Source organism: Cibotium barometz, chromosome 2, assembly GCF_041138505.1.
Source record: "Cibotium barometz isolate CiBa-2024 chromosome 2, ASM4113850v1, whole genome shotgun sequence".
NCBI lineage: Eukaryota > Viridiplantae > Streptophyta > Polypodiopsida > Cyatheales > Cibotiaceae > Cibotium > Cibotium barometz.
In genome coordinates this window covers 49,515,881-49,536,257 of record NC_141047.1, presented here as the reverse complement: position 1 = coordinate 49,536,257, position 20,377 = coordinate 49,515,881, and the positions used below count along the sequence as shown (strand labels likewise).

General features: G+C 44.0%; 2 protein-coding genes across 2 annotated transcripts; both read right to left on the bottom strand.

Moving 5' to 3' along the window:
* LOC147641182 (uncharacterized) lies at positions 1 to 3,824 on the bottom strand. Its single transcript, XM_086818880.1, has 3 exons — positions 3,655 to 3,824; positions 3,132 to 3,568; positions 1 to 3,024 (listed from the first exon to the last, which is right to left on the bottom strand). Exons 1-3 carry the CDS (start codon positions 3,731 to 3,733, stop codon positions 373 to 375), a joined length of 3,168 nt encoding a protein of 1,055 aa, XP_086675006.1. The 5' UTR covers positions 3,734 to 3,824; the 3' UTR covers positions 1 to 372.
* A 5-nt stretch (positions 3,825 to 3,829) lies between these two features.
* Positions 3,830 to 19,927, bottom strand: LOC147641181 (zinc finger CCCH domain-containing protein 19-like). Its single transcript, XM_086818889.1, has 11 exons — positions 19,856 to 19,927; positions 19,588 to 19,715; positions 19,257 to 19,336; positions 18,839 to 19,032; positions 17,930 to 18,749; positions 17,426 to 17,553; positions 16,476 to 16,535; positions 16,323 to 16,373; positions 15,544 to 15,603; positions 15,391 to 15,441; positions 3,830 to 3,980 (listed from the first exon to the last, which is right to left on the bottom strand). Exons 2-11 carry the CDS (start codon positions 19,599 to 19,601, stop codon positions 3,849 to 3,851), a joined length of 1,590 nt encoding a protein of 529 aa, XP_086675015.1. The 5' UTR covers positions 19,602 to 19,715; positions 19,856 to 19,927; the 3' UTR covers positions 3,830 to 3,848.
* Between the last annotated feature and the right edge of the window lie 450 nt (positions 19,928 to 20,377).

The following is a 20,377-nucleotide window of genomic DNA, read 5'->3' as shown; positions in this document are numbered from 1 at the left end:
AGTCAAAACATAAACATATTAAAGGTGGAACTACACCAAGAACACATGTACAAGAACTCGTGTGAATCATACATGGCACGCAAGTAACAAAACCAGGACCATCAGTGGTATGCCTCACCTACATCTGCAGTCTTTTAACTGATTCAAAGAATGGGCCTCCAGTTTTCAGGACTCTACCCTAGTGTTAAGACAACTTCATCCTCAAATGAGAGTTTCAGGCTTCAATATGTTGTGGATAGGTCTGACAAGCTAGAGCATAATATTTTGTTGATTCTTCCAGGATATGCCATGCAGGCAAAAGTATGCCCTGAAAATGTAGATCTGAGGTGTACAGTTAGTGGTTTGCATAGAGAGAAAAGTATGTTGACAATGTCAGTTTCTGAAGGTGGAGGCTACAAAGTCATCAATGTGGTAAATGTGGCAAATGTCCACAGGAAGCGGTGGGGGTGGTGGGAGCTCTGAGTAACTTGGAGCTGGAGGAGATGGAAGTTCAGGGGAACTGGAAGGTGGCGGTGGAGGTGGCAGTTCTTGGTAGGTCGGGGCTGGAGGAAGGTGTGAAAGTTCTGGGGAGCTCAGGTATCGTGGACGAGGTGGAAGTTCTGGGGAACTTGAGTCTGCTTCAATTCTGAACAATGGTAATGGTGGGGCGGGGTCACTGGATTTCTTAAGATCAAGATAGGGTGAGACAGGGGGTGACAAACGTAATTCTTGATTGTTTTCTAACAAGGACATACACCTTCGTGAAGAGTTAAAAGGTGAAACAGGGGGGGTCCAGCCTTGCTCACAAGTTTGCAGTGGGGCTGTACTCTCAATTGGGCAGAATATATGTCGACTTATTTGTATCTCCACTTGGCACGAAGAAGGATTGCTCCTCCTTCCTTGACCTGAAAACATGTCTGCAGCTTTATCTGCATACCTGTTTCTTACCCGTCTTCGTTCCCTAAAACCTCCGGGGCCATCATCAGAATCCCCTGGAAAGGATCTATGATCACTAAATCTGGCATTTTGCTCCCTCGAAAAGGATCTCATGTCACTCCTAAATCTGTCTTGTTTATGGAAGACATTTAACTCCCTTGAATAGAACCTCCTATTTCTTCGCAGCAGCCTGTCTTCAGAGAACTGCCTCTTTGGTCTTTTTCCAAATTCATTGGAATCAGCAACATCTCTCCAATTCCTTGCACGACCTTCAAAGGATTTGGTTTGCCTATAATGTCTCTCATAACCACTGCCTTCAGAAAGATGTCTCTCAGGTCGTCTTCCAAAACCTTTGCAATCAGCATCCTGTCTCCAAATCCCTGCACGACCTTGAAAAGATTTTGCTCGACCATGATCTCTCTCACAAACACTGTCTTCAGAGATATTCCTCTCTCCTCTTCTTCCAAATACATTGCAATCAGCATCCTCTCTCCATGCACCACCTTCAAAGTATGTTGTTTGAACAGTATCTCTTTCATTACCGCTGGGGTGAGGCATTCTCTCAAGCTCTTCTGTCGTCTCTAACCCTTGACACTGGTCAAAGGCTTTTGATCTTTTACCAGATTCAGCATTCTCAAAACCAAAAGACTGTCTTCTTCTCTTATGATTTTCTGTAAAATGGCCTTCCTGATTCCAACCTTTCTCATCTTCCCTGCTTGTACCTGCAAATGCTGAACGGCTTGATACTTCATCTAGGCATCTTCTTACTGATTCCTCTTTCTTCTTTTCTGCACAAAACCGACCACAATGTCTTGGAGGGTAGCCCACTTCTGACCAGTGCTTTGAAGGACCTGACCAGGTGGACTTAAGTGAACTCCAGCCATTTCCTGATTCAAGTTCCCTCCTCTTCTCTGAATAATTCCGGCCATCTTCTGATGTATTATTTGTCTCCGGCTTTTGTGCTGGATTAGACCAGTAGTTTAATTCTGATGGAGTCTTCTCTTCGTTAGCAGCTGTGCTGTTTCTTACAGAAGGACAGGCCCAGCCACTTTCTGTGTCTGCTTCTCCTCGTTGCCTTGAAGAATCTAATCGATCTTCCTCTTGCTTTCCTGTTGGACTCTTCACTCCTGGTTGCATTCTCTCTTCACTTTCAATTGACCTTGAGGCCGATTGACATGCCCAACTATTTTCTGTTTTCGTTTCTCCTCTTTGCCCTGAAGAATTCCAGCCATATTCCTCTTGCTTTCCTGTTGGACTCGTCATTCGTGGTTGCATTCTCTCTTCCTTATCAATTGACCCAAAGGCCAGTTGCTCTGCTTTAGGAGAGATCAAATCACTTTTTACAATCTTTCTTGATTCCTCTCTTTCCAGATACCATTCATCATCCAGGGTTTCTATTGCTGGTTTTTTGGGTGGGGACAAGTTTTGATCTTCAAACATTTTTATGGGTGAACTGTTTCCATTTGCTAATGCTGCATATTTCTGCTCCTTCGCCAGAAACCAGCCAGTTGATACAGGCAACTCTACCTTAGTCGCTTTTTGAAGAAGCCAGTCCATTCTTCCAGTTTCACATACAGTTGGCCTCAGTGGCGTCTGCCATTTTTCATGGCAATTTTCCCAACCAGTCAAATATGGATGCGGTTCTGAGTTAACCTTCATAATATTACTTGAAGGTTGGTGGTATACATGCCAAAAACTGTTTGCATTTACCTCATGGAAATGACCTGTTGACTGCATTCCATCAGGCATGTGAACAACAGTTGTGCTACAACAAGGATCTCTTGCATACTGGGCCACCTGTTGGGGAAAATTAAAATTGGTTACATCTGATTCTGTTTTATCTACCTGCTCCAACTCTTGCACTCCAATAGACTTTAATGCCAATGAAGTGTTCGTATTTGCCTCCTGCAAATGAGCTGTAGACTGCATTCCATCAGGCATGTGAACAGCTGTGCAACAATAAGCATCCTGTGCTGATTCCAGTGTTTTTTCTACCTGCTCCATTGCTTGCACATTAACCGAACTTGATGCAAATGAAGAAAATTTGTTTTGCATCTCAACAGCCCTTTTTGCATCTGTGATCCCAGGAGGGCGCTCCATCTCCTTGCCCTGACATACACAAAAGCACAGTAACCAGATAAGAAAACACACAGCTCAATTTGATAACGCGTTCTTTTAAACATCAAGGCAAGCACACAATGCTTGGGAAACCTAACCTGCAGATTCAAAGCATCCATCAGCAGAATGGATGACTCCCCTCCCAGAGCTGTCCTCCAAATTCTTAGATCAGAAGGAAAGACACCTGTTTTACTCCATTTTCTTAGCTGCTTCATGGAGAAGGGACCGTGAGTCCTTTCCTTCAGGTCCCGGTAATACCATTGCAATGGATCTGTAACCTGCTTATCAACATCACTTTTCATCATGACTGTTGCAGTGTCTTCTTTTGCACAACCATCACACTCTGCCTGGCTTTTGACTTCTGTGGCCAGGGTAAACTGATGTTTTCCCATTGGGTATTTGTCAGATCCAGAGTCTTGAGATTCTTTATGCCGGTTCTCCTTCAGAACAGTCAATGCTGCTGCATTTTTTGCATTAGTTACAACCATGGGTGTTGATGAGATCTTAGTTGCATGCATTTTGCTCTCCATTTTTTCTGCAGAAAAAAGCTTTTGTTAAGCTCTTGCACACTTTTGAGGATCAGTTAAAGTGAACTTCAGAAATACATGCGAGCCACTTTACTGCTGTTAACAGTCGGCAAGTCTACACTGATTTCGGAATCCTGGTCGACATCCAGTTGCCTTTCTTGTGCTACTTGCATTCCTGTATGAACTTTTATGGCACGATAATGAGGATTGGTGAGATTTTCATGCTGCTCCTCATACTTTCTCAATGTGAGATGGAGAATCTGTGGTTAAGAAAAAATGACTTCTAATCTAATTTATATTTACTGGCAGGAAACAAACAGCTTCACTAGAACAAAAAGCAGAAGGATATTCTTTTTTATGGTCGTGCTCACTTGCCGAGTCTCTGAGGTTAGCAAGTTTTACAGTCTCTGCATCAAACCACTACATAAAGTGACAAATCAAGATCTATATTAAATAATCAATTTTAACATTCTATTAGAACATTATTGACCTATACTAGAGGTACACTTTCTGCACAAAATAAAGATGGCCCTGAGGAGTTTCTGACATGCTAACTCTGGAGCTTCAAAGTGCCATTCTGATGTTAGAACTGGTCAAGACTTAAAGAATCATGAATAAGGACAACCTTGACTACACATTGAAGCAAAAAATTAACTGAAGGATGGGAGCCATGGTTACAAATTACAATCAGGTCTATTCCAGCCCACTGGTGTAGTACAGGAATGGCATAAGCTTAGACCCAGAAGATGGTCTGATCTTGGTCTTTTCGTGGGTATACATAAAGAATACTCTAGGCTTTATCAGGTAATCCAAGTTATGCATACAAAATCTTTAGTGAGTATCATCTCTGACAATTGAAGGATGCTATGGTTCCATTCTGGTCATGTTCATGAAGAAAGCTTTGGTAAGAGCATCTAGACAAGCCAACTTGTCCAAGGGATCTGCTTTGATGGCAGCTAGTGATAATGTTTCTTAGTGTGTGCTGCATGGATGTGGTCTTCCCATTAAGACTGATGTGTCTGAAGGCAACATCTGCACACCAAATAATATTACTATCATTACTGTTCAATATTGATCAACATTTCTGACACTGCCCATGATTGTCTCATGCCTTTCAGGTATTCTTTCTAATCCCTCCCCCCCCCAAACTTCTATTAAGTATGACCAGATTACAAAAGTCCAGTAAAAGCCTCATAAATAGGCAGAAAAGAAATGAGGCTGGCATAACCAATCCGGAGAGTGAAAATGTCATGAAGGCTGTGTATGTGAAGAAAAGACCATTTCCCACTTAATAAGATTTCAATTCTTGGAATGATCCAAAGTATCTCTTCAGAAGTTTGATGTTCACCAACCTATTTGTCCCTTTCTTTAGTCTTTTCTTACTAACCTGCAAGAAAATCCAATCTCCTGTTTAAATATTTTCTCATGCTTAATTGGTTTGATAATGTACTGGATTAGTGGAAATATGCTTGGACATACACTGTGTGAGCCAATTACGCATTTGTTTGCATGCTTATTCACCGAGGTGAATTCTTATGACCCGCAGAAATTAAAGAAGGATAAATTGCCCCGGTTGTATTTTTGTTAACTCACATTGAGGTGGAAGGAGAGAATGTGGGCATACAGAGGACATCACAGGATATGGGTGAGATCGTAGAGTATGGGACACATCTCTTGGATTTGGGGAGTGTTCATGGGTTGCTTATTTATAATGGTTTGTCCACGATGGCCCGGTTAGGGTGCTTTTACATGCTGGAATAACAAGAAGGGCGCTAGTACACTGGACTACTTGATGGGATCCCCTACTTTGATGCCAGATATCCAGAGTTTCTATATTTCTGACAGGCCGATTGGGATGGCAGCAGATCATGCATACTTATGCTTCACAGTGGTATGCAGGAACCAAAGACGGTTATCGCCATTACCTCTCTCTCGCCACCCTAAATACCATTTTACACGAGCAACTGTTGGAGTTTATTGCAGTGCAGTCTACGATGGCCTTTTCACTCTTGACCCAGATAGCCCTTTAGAGGAGGAGCTTACGAGAGGTTTTACAGAGGTACTACATACCTCGGCAGCATATGCTTTCCCATATACTATAGCTGCTTCTAAGTCCTTGAGCAGTACTATTCTGCAGAATAGCTGGTATGATGACGAATGCCGAGAGACCCGAGCTCCAGAGAGATGTCGCCCTTGGGGCACGTACACACAGACAGGCCAGGACGCTCTTCCGACGCTTTGTGCGAAAGAAGAAGTGGGATTACCTGGCAAAGCTGGAGGTAGAGTTGTACCAATTATTCTTGAGTCACGACACTAAGAGGGCTTGGAAAATGTTCCAGGAGAAGAGGCAGCCACCTACCCCGATCATGGCACCTAAGACTTGGCACGAGTATGTGATGTCCCTATATGATGTTGTACCAATTATTCTTGAGTCACGACAGTAAGAGGGCTTGGAAAATGTTCCAGGAGAGGCAGCCATCTACCCCGATCACGGCACTTGAGACTTGGCACGAGTATGCGATGTCCCTATATGATGTACCTGGACAGCCTCCCATTCCGCGCCCGCCATCACCTCAACCGGATCATTGCGTTTTCTTCACTTTGCGGATGGTGCTAGATGCGATTGATAGACTACACATAGGGAGGGCGCAAGATCATGAAGGTCTAGTAGCTGAACATTTCTCATATGCACGGGATACTCTGGCCCCGATCCTTGTACACATGTTTAATAGAGCTATGTGTGAAGGTTTCCCAGCTAGTTGGACACATAACACTATTGTGCTGTTGCTTAAGAGAGCGGGGTCCCATGATGCCCAATAACTACCGTACGATCATGATTGGCCATTATCTAGCTAAGGTATACAGATCCATCTTGGAGCATGAGATGAGCCGGTGGACAGAGAGGCAGGGACATAGAGCAACTGGACAGGCTGGTTTTAGTAGGGGATACACCACACTGGATCATATACTCACCCTCAGAGCTCTTATTGAGGAGGGACGAGCACGAGGATGGAGGATATGTTGTTGTTTTGTGGACTTCCACAAAGCATTTGATACCGTACCACGTGCCAGGCTTATGAGGAGACTACACGATATTGGTGTCCTTGAGGAGATGCAGTGAGGAGTATACACTTTGTATGAGTCAGTGTGATAGGCAGAGTATGTGCCCCAGGGGGCTTGTCGGATGTAATGAACAGTACTATTGGGGTGAAGCAGGGCTGCCTGCTTTCACCCACGCTCTTTGGGCTATACATTGATGAGGTCTCAGACTATGTGGATAGATTGGGTGTGTCAAATACCCACGGATCTCCTCGTGGAACGCTCCTAGTACGAGACTCAAAACCTGCAAACAAACAAACAACATGGGAGTGCAGGCCTGACTCACCTCCCAACCATGACAGCCGTGGGCAAGTCCACAGCCGTGGCTGTCCCCACCAAGCAACTTTGAGCTTGCTGCCGGCCTCGGCTGCATAAAGCAGGTGCACGTCTGCACTAGATCCAGGCTCTAAACTATAGAGCTCTCACAAATCACGCGAGACTCTATATGACTAATGACTAACCTTGGCCACCCTTTTATAGGCTCTTGGCCGGTCATCGGGTGTCCACACTTGGGCGCCCGCCCTGTCCATACTTGGGTGCCCGCCCGTTAGTCTATCCCTAACTGAGCTCGCCAATCAGCCTGCCTAGCTTCAAGCTTCCCCAAACCTCGAAGCTAGTCTTGTGTGCGTGTAGCACACGGTAGATACACACTGTGCACATGACATATTCCCCTTCCTCTAAGAGCTCACTCCTGAGCTCGCTAAAAAGCCAGGGTAATCTCTCTGAAGAGTAGTCAATGTCTCCCATGTAGCGTCCTCCTCAACAGGATCCTTCTACTTGATCTTGTATTCCGTGATAAGCGTATTACACAATCTTCTTTCACGAAATCCAATGTCTCCCATGTACCGTCCTCCTCAACAACAGGATCCTTCTACTTGATCTTGTATAAGCGTATTACGCAATCTTCTTTCACGAAATCCAAGAATCTTTTCAGGTTCGTGCGGAATAAATGTCATGTCCTCGACATCTATAATTTCTTGAGGAGTAACTAACTGGTCTGTTCCACCCAGTACTTCCTTAAGTCTATTGACATAAAATACACGATGAACTTTCACATGAGAAGGCAAATCCAATTCATATGCAACCAAACCAATCCTTTTCGTGTAATACGAAATGGTCCACAATATCTAGGGGATAATTTCGGAGATCGACCTGTCCGTAAAGTCTCGAAATCTTTCGGAACTCGCAAATACACTATCGTTCCTTCAGAGAACTCTCTGGGTGAACGATGTCTACTATTAGAATAAAATCTGTCTCGGTCTTGAGCACTTCTAATAGATTCCTTCGTAACTTGTAACATTTCTTGCATATCTTGCAAAAAATTACGTGCTGCATCATGCTGAAGTCCTGAGAATCCTACTGTAACAGGTGATCTAGGTTGAAAACCATACATAAGCATGAAAGGACTAAAACCTGTACTCGTATGCTTAGTACTGTTATATGCAAATTCTAACATAGGAAGATAATCCTCCCATGAACTCTGTCTTTTGGATACATATGCTCGAAGCATATCCTCCAAAATCTGATTCACTCTTTCAGTCTGGCCATCAGATTGAGGATGATCTGAGGAACTCAAATTCAAAGTTGTTTCCAACTTCTCAAAAACAAGTTTCCAAAAATCACTCGTAAACTTAGAGTCCCTATCACTGACTATGTCCTGTGGTAACCCGTACAGTCTAAACAATTGCTCTTGTCGTGCTAATTGCGTAGCTGTAATAGTCTTCCGGGTCGGTAAAAATCTAGCCATTTTTGTCAAGCGATCTACCACAACCCAAATAGAATCGTGGCCTTGATGTGTTCTTGGAAATCTAGTAATAAAATCCATGGAAATACTTTCCCATTTATTACCTGGGATTTGCAAAGGATGCAACAACCCAACCTGTCTAAAGCGTTCATCTTTATTTGCCTGACAAATTTGACACTTGAGAACATAATCTTCTACATACTCTTGCATCTTTGGCTTGTGTGGACTGGATTAGCCTTTCTCCACCTGAGGAAGAATTAACTAATCATAAATGTAAAAATTTTGATTTCCAATAGATCTACCAAGTATGGGTTTGCTAGCTTTGTATGATGTGCTACATTAGACCATAACGTGCCCTCTCTAGCCACCAAAGGCAATAGCTCTTCTAATTTTGGTCTTGGTACTCAAAGAGGGTATGGTACATATGGCTGCTTTGTTGGTGTGACATCTGAATAGGCTTCGAGTAGAATTCGCTGAGTAGGTTCAAAGGGTGTTATTTGTATTAATTTCACTAACGATAGTGTCCTATGTATCCCAGGGTGTCCAACAGAAGGGGCGTCGTGACACTCCTTAAGAATCTTGGACACCTAATGTCTGGGATCTGTGGTACACAAATTTTATCATTACGGAATAGTAAACCATTCCGAATCATCCATGGCCTCTTGCAGCCTGTATGGTAGACTGCTCAGTCATTGAGTCTTGGTCAATCAATGAGCTCCCGTCCTGGATCTTCTACCAAAATGGACCAAAATAACTATCAGTCCTGCAAAGCCCTCTCAATGACTGAAATAAGTCAGTAGAAATCTCGGTGAACGACAAAGTATTCACCTCTCTAATTCGACTAAGCGCATCTACAACACTATTCATGGACCCTTTCTGATAACGGATCTCAAAATCAAAATCTTGCATTAACTCAGCCCAACGAGCTTTCCTTCCTCTCAAATCATCCGCATCACACACATACTTGATTGACTGATGATCAGTACAATACCACAAACTTGGAGCCATATAAATAATGTCTCCAAACCTTGAGAGCATGAATCACAGCATAAGTTGGTCAACAAGATTGAGTGTCGTCTACCTTTTTACTTTCAAAAGCAACCGGTCTACCATCTTGAAATAGAGCAGCCCCGATGGCATAGTCACTGGCATCAGTTTCAAGAACATAAGGCCGACTAGGGTAATGTTAAGATAGGTGCTTCCTTGACTTTATCTTTCAAAAGTCTGAAGGCCATATCCAAATCGTTATTCCAAGTGATAGGCTGATTTGACTTACGTCCACAACCTTTCAATAAGTCGCTCATCGCGGTAGTGTGAGCTGAGAGTACTCCCGCATAGATTTCCGAAGAAAAACAACAAAGCCGAGAAAAGAACGAAGTTGTTTCACTGTTCGCGGTATAGGCCAGTCTAGAACCTTCTAAACTCGGTCATAGTCAATGCTCAATCCATCTCTAGTGATCTTGTGTCCCAAGTAAATGATGTCTGTCTCATAAAAAACTCACATTTACTTAATTTAGCATATAGTCGATTCTGTCTTAAAATAGATAAGACAATCGTGAGGTGTCGAACATGATTCTCAAGAGTACGACTATATATCAATCCAAGAACACCACCACAAATTTTTCCAAATGTTCACGAAAAAGATCGTTCATCATTTGCTGGAAAGTGGCTGGAGCATTGGTTAACCCAAAAGGTAATATAAGAAACTCGTAATGGCCATACCTAGTCCGAAAGGCGATTCTTTCGACATGCCTTTCATGAATACGTATCTGGTGATAGCTAGTACGTAAATCTATCTTCGTGAAATATTTCGCTCCTACTAAACTGGTCAATCAAGTCATCTGATCTAGGGAGAGGATAACGGTTCTTAATTGTCAACTTGTTCAATCTCTTATAATCTATACACATTCTCCAGGTGTTGTCCTTCTTTCTCCTAAGCAACACAGGTGCACCCCAAGGTGATTTACTTGGACGGATTTGGCCCATCCTCAAATAATCTTCGAGTTGTTTAGCCAACTCATCTTCCTCAGCTTGGCTCATCCTGTAAGGTGGAATACTGATAGGATGAGCACCAGGGATCAAGTCAATACGATGATCTACGGCCCGTTCAGGTGTGGTAAACCCAATGGCAGTTTCTTAGGAAATACATCTTGAAACGAATCAAGTATCTTCTGTAATTCTTTGCTTTCAAATACACTTAATTCATTGACATCCATGGAAGGGATGAGAAAGGAAGAAAGTGGAATCAATACACAATGGAAAGCGGTATACAAAGAAGAATCCATTATATTTCCAAAATCAACTGTATTTATTACAAGAGGTCCCTGAGAGGGATGTATACAATCACCTAAAATACTATACTGGGTGTCCTTATGCTGAAAAGAAAAAATATGACTAGACCAATCTATTTGGACTTGAAGAGTCTTAAACCACTTAATCCCTAATAATAAGTCTACATTTTCTAGGTGCATAACATAGCATTCCAGAGTATCTTTGTAGTCTTGAATCTGGATTGGAAGCATCTCCACCTTTCGATCCCATACTTGCCTTCCCGCAGGTAGGCGTACCTCATAGGTATGATCACTGGGTGTCGTATCAAGACTTAATTTCTGTCAAAGACAACCGGTCAGCTGCCTTTGGCTTGGGTCCCACGTTGGTCTTTGCACCCTTTTGCTTCGGGCACTCGTTACGCATGTGTCTTTTTTCTTTGTAGATAAAACAACGTCCTTCCTTCTTGAGCTTTAAAGCCTTAAGGAGTCGTTTCTTCTTCACTAGTGTGTCGAACTTGAATTCTTCGAAGGTTGGTCTGAAGAGTTTCCTTCAGTCGTGTTAGCTATAGGTGCAGAGAACTTTCTTTTATGCTTTTTCCCTTGCTCGATAACGGGTTTCGACTTGGAAGAGACCATTGTATCATCATAGATACGAGCTGAATGAATGGCCTCGTCCAATGTTTTGCATTTGTTATTTTTAACCTGTAAACGGTATGAGTCTGGTAAACCAACTACGAAGAACCCCAAAAGAGTAGTGGGATCCATCTTTGTAGCTTTCCCTAAACTTCTGGAGGTGGACCTCATAATAAGTGAGGTGCTGCGAGGTCATGGTCAAAGCTGTAAACCGGGCAACAACATCATAATCATCCTCTTTCTTGAGGAATTCCTTCTTGAAGACATCTTCGAATTGTGCCTAAGTTGTTGGCTTAGGGTTGAGTTCCTTCCACCAAAGCAAAGCTTTGCCTGAGAGGAAACCTGCTGCTAACTGGATCTTTTTTCCATCATCATATGGATGAAATTGAAAATGTACCTGCTGCCACTTATGTAGCCAAGTGTCCACGATCTCCTTGGTACGCTGCTTTTGCTCGCCCCCGAACGGTTCCGGAGTAATATTGGGGCCTAAAGCAGAGACCAAGGTATCCATACCCGAAAGAGTAGAGAGGATAGTGGTCAAGAGAGAGATGGAGTTCTGCAAAGCTTGCATCTGGGCGGCGATTTGTGCCTGACGTTCTGAAGAAGAAGCTTCAAGAGCAACTTTGAACTCTTGGAAATCTGATTTTGACACATAATCATCAAAAAGATCGGCATCGGTATCTTCCGTAGCCGGTAAGCCTTCGCGTTCGACAAGGGGCTCCAACACCGATTCTTGGGTCGACATCGTGAAGAGGGCAAGTGGAGAGAAAATTCGATCTTTGCAAATAAAAGTGCAAGGGAACTAGAGAGCTTGAGAGCTTGAAAACTTGAGAGATGTGTGGCAAGAAGTCCACTTAAGGGGTTTTATATAACTGTCCCCAAAAGCTACTTGAGCTTTTGCTTTTGTGTTTATATATATATATATACATATATATATGTACATATATATATATATATATATACATATATGTATATACATATATATATATGTATATACATATATGTATGTATATACATATATATATATATATATACATATATGTATATACATACATATATGTATATACATACATATATATATATACATATATGTATATATATACATACATATATATATATATATACATACATATATATATATACATATATATATATATATATATATATTCTGCTTTCTTTAAAAAAACACATCTTTAAACCTTAGAGGGGGGTCTTTAAACTTTTTGGAAAAAAGTTAAACTAAAAAAAAACCAAAAGCGCCCCAAATCGGCGAATGCTTTTCTGGATTTTTTTTTTCCACTTGGATTTAGCGCGAACGTCGCCGGTGTGGGCTGAAGTCGTCGCCGCCAGCATACTGCCTTGCTGCGCCTACGAAAGGGTGTGGCCGCCTGCGCCCGGATGCACTTGGCTGCCTGCGCCCAGAGGCCCTTGGCCGCCTGCGCGCCCGAATGCCCTTGGCTGCTTGCGCTAGCCTGCTCCTAGGCTTGGCCCGTCTGTCTGCCTGCCTGCGCACCCCATGACGACTGCACTTGTACGCTTCGGCCGCCTGGTTGATGCTGTCGCCTACGCGATAGTCTTGTACCCGACTGTGTATCTCTGCATAAACTTGGCCGACTGCAGTACACCTTTGCCCGCCTGTTATACCGTACCCGCCCAGGCTACACACACAAGCATTACACACGGCTGGCGACCTCTCTCTCTCTCTTACAAACAAAAGCCAACATGCTTTTTTTTGTTTTTTATCTCTCAACTGTTCATGCGGCTTGCACAAACATGAATCTAGCCGCCTTCTTGCAAAACAAACAACCCTACCATCAAGCTACACCCTTATCACAGGTTTCTTTGATGAAGAAGCACATACTATATGAAAAAACAGCAATATGCACAGAAAAAACAGTAAGCTTGTTGAACACATACCTTTCTTCGACCTCATCTTCTCTACCTACCGACTTGCTCGTTCACGAGGCACGTTCTAATACCACTGTCAGATCCCCACCGGATCTCATCGTGGAACGCTCCTGGTACGAGACTCGAAACCTACAAACAAACAAACAACATGGGGGTGCAGGCCTGACTCACCTCCCAAACCATGACAGCCGTGGGCAAGCCCACAGTCTTGGCTGTCCCCACCGAGCCACGAGCTGAGCTAACTAGGTTCGTACCGACCAATCTCCACCTCGCGACGTCCCATACTGCCACGAAGCTACCCTTGCGGGCCTCGAGATTGCTGCCGGCCTCGGCTGCATAAAGCGAGTGCACGTCTGCACTAGATCCAGGCTCCAAACCATAGAGCTCTCACAAATCACGCGAGACTCTATATGACTAATGACTAACCTTGGATCTAGTGCACGTCTGCACTAGATCCAGGCTCCAAACCATAGGGCTCTCACAAATCACGTGAGACTCTATATGACTAATGACTAACCTTGGCCACCCTTTTATAGGCTCTTGGCCGGTCTCATCGGGCGTCCACACTTGGGCGCCCGCCCGTCCATACTTGGGTGCCCGCCCGTTAACGTCTATCCCTAACTTAGCTCGCCAATCAGCCTGCCTAGCTCCAAGCTTCCCCAAACCTCGAAGCTAGTCTTGTGTGCGTGTAGCACACGGTAGATACACACTGTGCACACATGACAGGGTGGCCCAGGGACGAGCCTAGTTGGGGTGTTGATACCCATCCTACTATATGCAGATGACATTGTGCTTATCTCAGACACTCCCCTGAGGGACTACAGAGACACTTGGATGCATTGCAGTCTTTTGGTGTGGACAAAGATCTCACATAGTGAACCTTAGTAAAACCAAGGTTATGACATTTAATACCACACAAGCATGGGTGACTAGAACACAAACGCAGTTTACGTTTAAAGGAGAGCCAGTTGAGTATGTTAGATCCTGTGTACCTAGGGGTGACCTTCAGAGGGTCACGGTTTTCTATGAGGGAGGCAGCAGAGGCTAGACTAGCACGAGGATTTGCAGCTTTGGGGGCACTTGAGAGACAGTGCGCAGACATACAGTTTCAGGAGCCACGCATGAAACTATGGCTATTTGACACTCTGGTTACATCGACACTTCTCTATGGAGCAGCGATATGGGGGCCTAGTCTTTTCCATAAGAGGAGGGAGCCATTGGCAGAACAGGACGGACAAGAGAGAGACTATTATGATGGATGGCAGCATATGGCGAGGCCATTAGTGATCATGATTGCACGCATGATTCGGAGCAAGTCATCTGAATCGGGTAATCAGGAAGGACATTGTGAGACTAGATACAGAGAGGACACGGGTCAGGCCCCCGCAGCCGTTGGGCACGAAAAATGGCACACTACCATAGTCATTTTCTACACCTCTCTTCGGACGGGTTTATTATATGCCATGCTTACATGGACACACACCTCTCACATGGTATTCGGAGTGCTATTGGACAGATTCGCACCTCTTCACACCGGCTGAGGATAGAGACAGGTCGTTATGAGGATATATCACTAGAGGACCACATATGCCAGCTTTGCCATCAGGAGGTGGAGTCGGAGGAGCACTATATATGTCGTTGTACTGTCTACTATGAGATCCGAGGGAGGTACCACTGCCTGTTCCGTGAAGGCTTTGGACCTTTGCATCGGATCATGGACTTTGAGGACCAAAGGTGCTTAGGGCTCTTCATACTTGAGCTTTGACGCCACAGAGAGAGCCTATTGAGGGACAGGAGGGCAGTGGGACCAGAGCTGGTACGAAAGAGCCTAAAAGTTCCTCAAGAGCCATTCTAATGAACCACATAACAATCTTGTAATGTGGCCTTATATTGGTTATACCAAACTCAGCTTGTAACGTGCTGGTTAGTACCAAACTCAGCTAAGTTCTCTTGGGTGACATTTGTCTACAACTAACTGTATCAAAGAATCTTTAGTTCAATTGGAAGAATTGGACTTTCTACTCATCAGAGCCAGTCAAGACTAAATACTCTCTGAAATCCAACTATAATAAGCCTAGTGGAAGTGTTGTTGGTTTTCATCATTAATGAAACTCACTGGCTTGAGTGTTACTGCTAGTGCCACCAAACAAAGTCAGATAATCAATAATGCACTCACATCTTTTGTCTTTGCCTCCTGCAGAGCTACAGCCTTTTCCTGTATTCCCTCCTGAATCACAGCAATTTAAGCCACAATTAGGCAATAACAAAATGCTGGTAACAAGCAGTAGATCAACCTTCAAACTCCTATCCATGCTTCAACTTTTCGTACCATAGTTGGAGCCTTGATGAGTCCCAATTTGATGCTCTGCGGTAATCTCTGGCAGTCTTCCTGTTAAAAGACAAGATCTAAGCATAAGTGCTGATTTGTTCAGTAGCTGGCACAAAATAAAATAAAATATGCTTCAAATTCTGTGGCATTTCACAGAATAGCTCTCATGGTGTAGAAGTTCAGATTGGTTATCCCTTCATTCATCTTCTTTTCAAGGATCATTGGAAGGCTATGATAGTCATGCAATTGCAAGGACAAAATCTCGGTGCATCTGTGCTTTTAGCAAGCTGTCTTTTCAACTGCAGGTGGTCTTATCAAGTCCTTGGCTATGATAAGAAGCTGTATTCCCTCAAGAAATATTTCTTCTTTAGGTAGCTAAAGAGGTGGTGAAAAAAACCACCATGTCAATAAAATTGGGTAATTTAACCTTGATACCTTATGTTTAAGATATTGATTCCAAACAAAAACTTAACCCAAACTTCTCATTGAGAGCTTGCACTCCTTCCTTCCTTGAATAACAAGACCCTATCAGACTCAGCTAAGGTTTCTTTTCATCTCTTGTCTACAACTAACTGTATCAAAGAATCTTTAGTTCAATTGGAAGAATTGGACAATCTATTCATCAGAGCCAGTCAAAACTAAATACCCTCTGAAATCCAACTATAATAAGCCTAGTGGAAGTGTTGTTGGTCTTCTGAATCATCATTAATGAAACTCACTGGCTTGAGTGTTACTGCTAGTGCCACCAAACAAAGTCAGATAATCAATAATGCACTCACATCATTTGTCTTTGCCTCCTGCAGGGCTGCAACCTTTTCCTGTATTCTCTCCTGAATCACAGCAATTTAAGCCATAATTAGGCAATAACAAAATGCTGGCAACAAGCAGTAGATCAACCTTCAAACTCCTATCCATGCTTCAACTTTTCGTACCACAGTTGGAGCCTTGATGAGTCCTAATTTGATGCTCTGCGGTAATCTCTGGCACTCTTCCTGTTAAAAGACAAGATCTAAGCATAAGTGCTGGTTTGTTCAGTAGCTGGCACAAAATAAAATAAAATATGCTTCAAATTCTGTGGCATTTCACAGAATAGCTCTCATGGTGTAGAAGTTCAGATTGGTTATCCCTTCATTCATCTTCTTTTCAAGGATCATTGGAAGGCTATGATAGTCATGTAATTGCAAGGACAAAATCTCGGTGCATCTGTGCTTTTAGCAAGCTGTTTTTTTAACTGCAGGTGGTCTTATCAAGTCCTTGGCTATGATAAGAAGCCGTATTCCCTCGAGAAATATTTCTTCTTTAGGTAGCTAAAGAGGTGGTGAAAAAAACCACCATGTCAGTAAAATTGGGTAATTTAACCTTGATACCTTATGTTTAAGATATTGATTCCAAACAAAAACTTAACCCAAACTTCTCATTGAAGCTTGCATTGAATAACAAGACCCTATCAGATTGTAGACGTACTATCAATTATCCAGCCTTCAATTACTTCCCCCCCCCCCCCTCCCCTCCCCCTCCTCCTCCCCCGATGCCCTCTCTTGTGAGAGGGAGAGGTTGCAAAACTCCTGATGACAGCCTTGGTTCATTTGTGGCCTTATTTTTTTCTTTGGAAAGCCTCACTCTTTCCCTTTTTTACCGATTCATGGCCCGTAGAATGAAGGCATCTGACTAAGCAGAAATCTTAGCCTATTTGAGTTGAAGTATAATGATCCGTATCAGATATAAATGTCTCATGGTTTTTTACTGTCGATTGCAAATGAAATGAAGGATCAAGACACCTTAACAGGTCTTGGAGTTTACCAAGAGCTAAAGAAATTTGTCTGATTGCACAATATAATGTGGGCAGCCATTTCTGAGGAGGCAGGCGAGAGTAGGGACTGACCTCTGTGAATGTACTGTTTGATACAAGGTTGATTGTGATGCGCTGCCTTCTGTTCAGATTCATCACTTCTAGCAGCACATTCGTCTTCTTCTCACCAACTTGATAGTATTCAGCTTGCCTGGTAGTTCCTGCAAATCACAGCCAGGAAAGAGCTTTGATTACGTTGCACTAAAACTAGCTATATTATGGGCCAGTTATTGGAAAAGTTTTCACATGTACGTCAGGCGAAAGGCTGAAGCAAGACTTTTCCTAGCATAAGAAGCAAAAAAAGAGAAAAAAAAAAGAAAAGGTTCCTGTAATCCTATTGTAAGTAGCAAACAGAGACACAAAGACTAGCAAAAACTGCTCTAAGAGGCTCCAACCCTGGACATAAGAAGTAAATAAGAATGCTCTAAACTTCACAGAAGGTACACAGAGACATGGTAACCTTAAAAAAGCTGGAATACAAACCATAGCAACAAAGACTGTTCATCCTAACATAAAAACTGATGTGCCCTATCTTACCGGTTATGTGGACCAGTCTGTAGTTACTAATTCCGTGCTTGCCGACGATTCGGATTCTCACTAAAGCGCCCAATATAGTTGCTGTGAACTTCGGGTCATCCAGAAGCTCTTCAAGACGAGAGCGTGGAAGGTAGATTGAGCCGATGTTTTGCATGTTGATTGCCGCTCTCTCCACCTTGTTCGCGTTGGAGCTTGGAGAGCAGGTAGTTTCCATACTGCCGCATCGTGGCCGTGTGCGGGGCCGCCCGCGCGGTCTTTTGGCTGGTGGTGTTTTGTTGGCCTTCAAGCTTGGACTGTCGTTGTCACAGGAGGGCCCGTCAGAGAAGGGGTCGCTGTCAGGTGTTTTGGCGGGGATGGGGGACGGGTTTTGGAAGGGCGTGCGAAAGACGATGGGTGCTACGATGGCGCGTGGGGACGCTTTGGCAGCGGGTGATTCTTGCTTGCCGACAACGGTTAATTGCTCGTCGTCGCTGCTGCTGGTGTCGTTGAGTTTGAGCACCCGTGTTTTCCTCTTGCCAGCGACGGAGCTGCGCTTCTCGCGGTCCTTTGCAGACGTAAGCATGCCCGCAATCGGGCAGTCCCTCTGGTCCGTCGCTCTCTGCCAGTCCTGCTGCAGGTACATCGCGGGCGCACCCCTTTGCAGATTCGTCGGCCCGTTTGTGCGAGGCTCCGTCGTCTTGTCGGAGGAGCACAACGGCAGTACAGTTTCCGTGTCGAAGGGGCTGACCGTGAGCCTGTACCCTCGTTTTGCCTTCATCAGCAGCCAATATTCCTTGAAGAGGAATTCGAAGGTCTCGGAATCCTCAAAATCTACGACAGTCTGCAGCAACAGATTGCACATTACTGTAGTTGAGAAAAAACTTTACTATATGTACACATGCGCATGGGCTTCATGCACCTACGCCATACCCCTTGCTCATCTGTGGTGCGGTTGAGCTCGATCATCTTGGCGAGGGGCAGGCAGGTCTCGCACAGGCCTTCTTCTTCAGACAACGGAAGAAACGCTTCAGGCAGGCTAGAAAGGCATGGCTTGCAGAAGGAACTCGGGCACATGACGCAGTAGGTGCGAGGCTGTCTCAAACATTTCGAGCAGGAATGCCTGGCTGAGCTCCACCTCGAACACACGAAAAAATACAATCAGAGAAGAGAGGAAGAGAGCAACAGCATCAGCATGCATTCTTTTTTTGCTTGTGCTGTGGCTTTAGCTCCGCCGCCCTCAACAACACAACCTTTGCATGCCTGATCTTAAACAATTCTACGCTAGGGTAAAACTCTGTGCAAGATCGTTTTAGAGCTTTGCAGGAAGGAGACGGTGTGCGCCACTCACCGCAGAGCCACGCCCCTTTCGTCCTGAAAAACGCCAGGGTGCGCCCCACGCATTCTGGATGGTATGCCTTGGGGCATTGCCTGTAAACAAAGAAAACGGCCTGTGAGGATTCCGCGGCAAAGCCATAAGAAATTAGTGCATTAGCAGTAGAATTTCTGTTCAAGAAGAGAAATGGAAAAGATTTTCTGCGTCAGATGCTTTGGAAGGAAAATTGGATTTTCTGGCATTAGGCAGAAGACATGTCTGCAAAGCTCCTCTCTATTACAGACAGACATTGCAAGATCAAGGAGGGAAGGCGGAGGAGGATAAAGACGCGGAGGCGGCATCTTACCGCCGATCACACATAACCAGGGTCCCTCCATCGTAGCACAGAAAGCACACATAGCCTTCTCCCGCTGTCTTGCATGAGGCTGCACGAGCGCCTGATGTCCTCTTCTTCTTCGGCACTGCTAATCCCGCCTTCATCGAAGTTTCTGTTATCAATTAGGGCCTAATCCAATCCTTGCATGATCAATCCCTCTTAAGCGCTGATCCACGAATGCAATTACTGGCCAATTAGTGACGTTAAGCCCTAATTCAAACCACCACTGAGTACTTACGATTAAGCTCTCGCTAATCACAGCACCACTGAGCACTGGGCAGGGGGAAAGTCGACTTTGGCGGAGCTCTAATCTGCATCTACCAGTTAAGCCCAGGATAATTGCTGTAGAAACTACTTAACTAAGGTGTCCACATCACATGCAGGCCCTATTACGCTTGATGTGTATTAATCGATCATTAAAGTAATTTCTTACCGTTAATCAAGGCAAAATCATCACACATTAAGTACGCTTTTTCGGTGAGAAAAGGGTATTTTAGCCGCTCACCATTAATTCAAAATACGGTATAATTTATTTATAAACCTAAATATTATTAACAAGAATGCCTACAGATGGTTCAACACCGATCACTGCTGGTCCCAGCAAGCTCGGCCAGGGGGGTAATCAATGCTAATCTGCTCAGTATTTACCATCTCCTTAACATAATTAATCAAAGGGTAATTCATCACGTTAGCAACAAGGTGGAGTGAGTGATTAGAGGGAGAAAAACTAAACTGAGCGCTGCACCAAAAAGTGGACCGT